This window comes from Pinus tabuliformis, chromosome Q, assembly GCF_031772625.1.
Source record: "Pinus tabuliformis cultivar Carrire ecotype Pingquan chromosome Q, CPIR1, whole genome shotgun sequence".
Classification (NCBI taxonomy): domain Eukaryota; kingdom Viridiplantae; phylum Streptophyta; class Pinopsida; order Pinales; family Pinaceae; genus Pinus; species Pinus tabuliformis.
Genome location: NC_142296.1, coordinates 1353304650 through 1353309257, shown reverse-complemented (window position 1 = coordinate 1353309257; position 4608 = coordinate 1353304650). Strand labels below are relative to the sequence as shown.

Below are 4608 nucleotides of genomic sequence, written 5' to 3'. Positions count from 1 at the left end.
ATTTGGTGGATATCCCCTTTGTGCAGACCTTCGTGCGGGGCTGGTTCGTACTGAGATTCGCTCGTGCTGATCATACCAACTGGGTTTTGTCCTCCTTCTGGCACTTTGACCATGCCCCGGTGCTCCTGAAGCGATGGTCTCCTTTATTTGACCCAGAGACAGAGCAGATAGGCATCGGACCGGTATGGATACGGCTTCCAGGGCTTCCACTTCCGTACTGGTCAGAAGACATATTTAGGAGAATAGGCAATGCCATCGGTACATACATGGGCTACGATAAATCCTATCAGCAGACGGGTATGATGGCCTATGCCAGGATTCTCATCAACCTGGACACAAGAGGAGGACTGCTGGAATATATAACCATTCAGTGGCGGGATACAGAGCGCAAGCAGATCATAGATTACGAAGGCGTCCCATATCGCTACCGCAGGTGCCATAAAGTGGGCCACTTATATAGGGATTGCCCACTCCTAAGGAGAGCGATGACGACTGACAAGGAAGAAGCAGTCTCTCAGCCTCAGGACAATCCCCCTGAGATGCAACCTGTCTAGTCCAATGGGGATCAGGATCGCACTCAGAATGTGGAGGAACCTCGGAGCAACACTGAGACAGCAGACGCTGCTATGGATCCCTCTGATCCTCTTCCTGCATCGCCAGCACCTGTGCAGCCATCGACTGATCAAGCGGGCTTGGAGCATACGGGTAAGTCTATCTCTATCCCTTCTCCGGCATCTCCTACTTCTTGCATGTCATTGGGCATCTCATCTCATAATTATATTGGCTCTGCATCTATCCCTGCTAATTTATCCTCTGCTTCATCCCCCCTGAGTTACCACACACACACTTCACTCATCTGCTCCCTTCCATTCCCTTCACGAGTGGCCCCTCCATCGCGGATCACTTCGACTCTGGTAACCCTATGCTTTCTTTCGACTCATTCCTCCCCCCGTTATTCTCTCCGACCCCGCACAAAGGACAGAGGACCGGATGCTGTTGGCCTCGACCTGGCTAACATTCCCATGACCCTTAAGAACTCCCGTGGTAGACCCTCCCGCATTACCAAGGCAAGGCACACTGCTGATGAAGAAGTTGCCATCGGGCGACAGCAGAGTATATTCAGGGCCCTTAGAGCGAAGGATGGCCCATCCCCCTTCCCCTCATGAAGTTTCTCTCCTTCAAATGTCGGGGGTTTGCTAGTTTAGCCAAAAAACTAGCGCTTAAGAGACTGCTCTTATCATCACAGATGGATTTTATATTTCTTCAAGAAACACTCTGTCAAGCTGAACCCCTCATCCATACCCTCACTGCCTGGCTACCTACCTGGACCTTCCATGCACTGGATGCGTCCGGACGATCAGGGGGCTTGGCCATTGGGGTCAATAACAGAGTCGCGGAGGTCAGGAATATTTTTGGAGGAAGAGGTTTCATTGGACTTGACATTAGTGCACATTCTGCAGAAAGGGACATTAGAATTATCAATGTCTATGGCCCTTGCGCTGACCGTGCCAACTATTGGCGGTCCTTACTTGAATCCGAACTCTTCCAAGCAGACAACATTATTCTTGGAGGGGATCTCAACTTCTCACTCGGATTCAGTGAGTCATGGGGGCACTTAGCTCAGGTCGATTCCCTAACAGATACTATGTCCAGCCTACTAGAGGATCATCAATGGGTGGATATACCGTCTGCTAGACTTCAATATACATGGTCAAATAACAGAAGTGGAGATCAAAGCCTTGCCAGGAGACTCGATAGATTTCTTATCAAGGAATCTTTGTTTAATAACCTCCCCAGAGTTCGTCAATGGGTTGGAACGGGAGGCATCTCAGATCATCGGCCTATTTTCTTAGAAGCTGAAGACTACTCCCACAAAATCAAAAGCCCTTTCAAGTTTAATGCGTCTTGGCTCCAGGATCCCTCTTACATCCAATTGGTTCATAATTATTGGCAATCCAATATCATCAGAGAAGGAGAGGACATCTCAATGGGTTTTGTCAGGAAACTTACAGAACTCAAGCAGATTACCAAGAACTGGGCACATCAAAAGCGCATACAAGATAATCTGACATTAAAAGAGGCTGAAAGGGTCATTGCCGAATTTGAAGAATCGTCAAATGGGACTTTCCTCTCCCCTGAAAGCAAGGAGAATTACACCTCTCTTATTGCAAAACGCTCTCAAATCCTGAGAGAAAGGGAAGAAAGCTGGAGACTTAGAAGCAGAGCTATTTGGCTCACGGAAGGGGATGCTAATACTAAATTTTATCACAAGTTTGCTAATGGCCGGAAAGTTATCAATACTATCTGGGAGTTAAAGAACGATCAAGGGCATCCTGTTACTTCTCAGCGGAACCTGGCCAGGCTGGCCACAGAGCACTTTAGAGGCATTTATAAAGCTCCTGTAGAAGTTAATATCTTAGAAATCATGAGAGTGGCCGAGCTCTTCCCTAGATACATTGAACAGGAAGAATCTGAGGAACTACAGAAGGAAGTGACCATGGCAGAATTGGAGGCTACACTGAAATGGTTCAAAAAAGATAAAAGCCCTGGACCTGATGGATGGACCATTGAATTCTACCTTGCGTTCTTTGAACTCCTGGGTAATGACCTTCTGAAGATAGTAGAAGACAGCAGAAGAAGAGGCAGAATATCCTCTGCCATTAAATCCACCTTCATCGCTCTCATCCCCAAATCAAATGCCCCGAGCACCTTCGATGACTTCCGTCCCATATCCCTCTGCAACTGCCTCTACAAGATCATAGCCAAGACCATTGCTAATCGCCTCAAGCCTATTCTTTCGCATCACATATCCTCCGAACAATTTTCTTTCCTTCACCACAGACAGATCCATGAGGCTATAGCCACTGCCCAAGAACTCATGCACACCTTGCAGATCAAAAAACAAAAAGGAATGATCCTTAAAGTGGATTTGTCCAAGGCATTTGACAGAACTAACTGGTTATACTTAAGGTTGCTGCTCACTCATCTGGGGTTCCCCTATGACTTCATCAAATGGTCTATGAGCTGCATCACTGATGTATCCTACAGTGTATTACTTAATGGGGAAGCTACCTCGTTCTTTACTTCTGAGAGAGGACTCAGACAGGGTTGTCCACTCTCACCTCTGTTGTTTTTACTTATTATGGAAGGTTTAAGTAGAGTTATCTCAGCTGCCCGTGACAGACATCATTTATCTGGCATTAAACTTGCGGATAATTTCTACCTCACCCATCTATTATTTGTTGATGATATCTTGATTTTTTTGAATGGCAATATTGGGGATTCCACTACCCTCCATAACTCCATTCTTCTCTTTCAGCAAGCTACAGGTATGAAGATTAATGATAATAAATCCACCATCACCACTATTGGCTGCTCTATACATGAAACAGCTTTTGCTACTCAGCAATTCCCCTTTATCAACTTGACCCTGTCGGATGGTATAAAGTACCTTGGTTTCAGACTGAAACCTAATGGCTACAGAATTGCTGACTGGTTATGGCTCATAGCTAAGGTGGAAAAGAGACTCCAAGTATGGTATCATCAATATCTCTCCCGTGCTGGCAGACTGATACTCATTAAAGCAGTGATTGAAGCTACGCCAGTCTACTGGATGGCTCTCACCTGGATACCTAAGGGCATACTGAATAGGTTACAACATATTTGCAGCAGATTTCTTTGGAAGGGACATCAGCCAGGCAGACTATTTGCTTGGGTTAAATGGGACACCATCGCTAAACCCAAGCGCTGGGGGGCATGGGGTATCAAGAGGCTCAACCTTTTCTCCAGGGCACTGGCTGCCAAACTTGGGTGGCAGCTCCTTACCTCTGATGGACTTTGGACACGGGTAGCATATACAAAATACATCAAGCCCCTGAACGTGCTGGACTAGATTTGCACTCAACATGGAACAATTCATCACATATCCATCATTTGGAAAGCTATCATTGGTACTCTACCTTTGTTACGAGAAGGATTAACTTGGCGCATTAAGGCAGGCAATGCGGTCCGTATAGGTCAGGACCCATGGGTCGGATGTGGAAACATTCATAGACTATCAGCCGGACTCATCAGGCACCTTAACGATAGAGGTATCATCAATATCATGCATATCGGAGATCAAGCAAACTCCTCCTTCCTTCATCAGGCTTGGACCAGTGCGCAAGCATTAGAAATTCCGGCACAGTGGCAAAATGAATGGACAGAGTACACGGACACGCTCACTCAAGCCCATATCAGGCTCACTGAAGGACCTGATGAAATCATATGGGCCTTTGCTAAACATGGAGCATACGTCCCGAAGCTTGGCTATCTAAAACTCATGGAGCCACACAAACCTCAGAATATCCACCCCTCATGGAAAGCATTATGGAAACTCAAGTCATCCCCCTACACTCGATTTCTTATGTGGAATATTTTGTTTGATAAAGTACCAACGGGCACAAATCTTATGAAGAGATCCTTTCATGGACCTTTCCGCTGTCATCTTTGTCATGAGGAGGAAGAAAGCACTGTACATTTATTCTTGAACTGTAGCATTACATTACAGTTTTGGCATGCCCTCAACACTCACCTCCCGCATTTGAAAAACTGGCAAGGCAATAATAT

General features: G+C 46.3%; 1 protein-coding gene across 1 annotated transcript; it reads left to right on the top strand.

The window, feature by feature from the left end:
- The first annotated feature begins 626 nt into the window (after positions 1–626).
- Positions 627–3892, top strand: LOC149224935 (uncharacterized). The gene is made up of 3 exons (XM_089388313.1): positions 627–705; positions 1461–2526; positions 3049–3892. The coding sequence occupies exons 1-3, from the start codon at positions 627–629 to the stop codon at positions 3890–3892; spliced, it is 1989 nt and encodes a 662-aa protein (XP_089244439.1).
- The last annotated feature ends 716 nt before the right edge of the window (positions 3893–4608 follow it).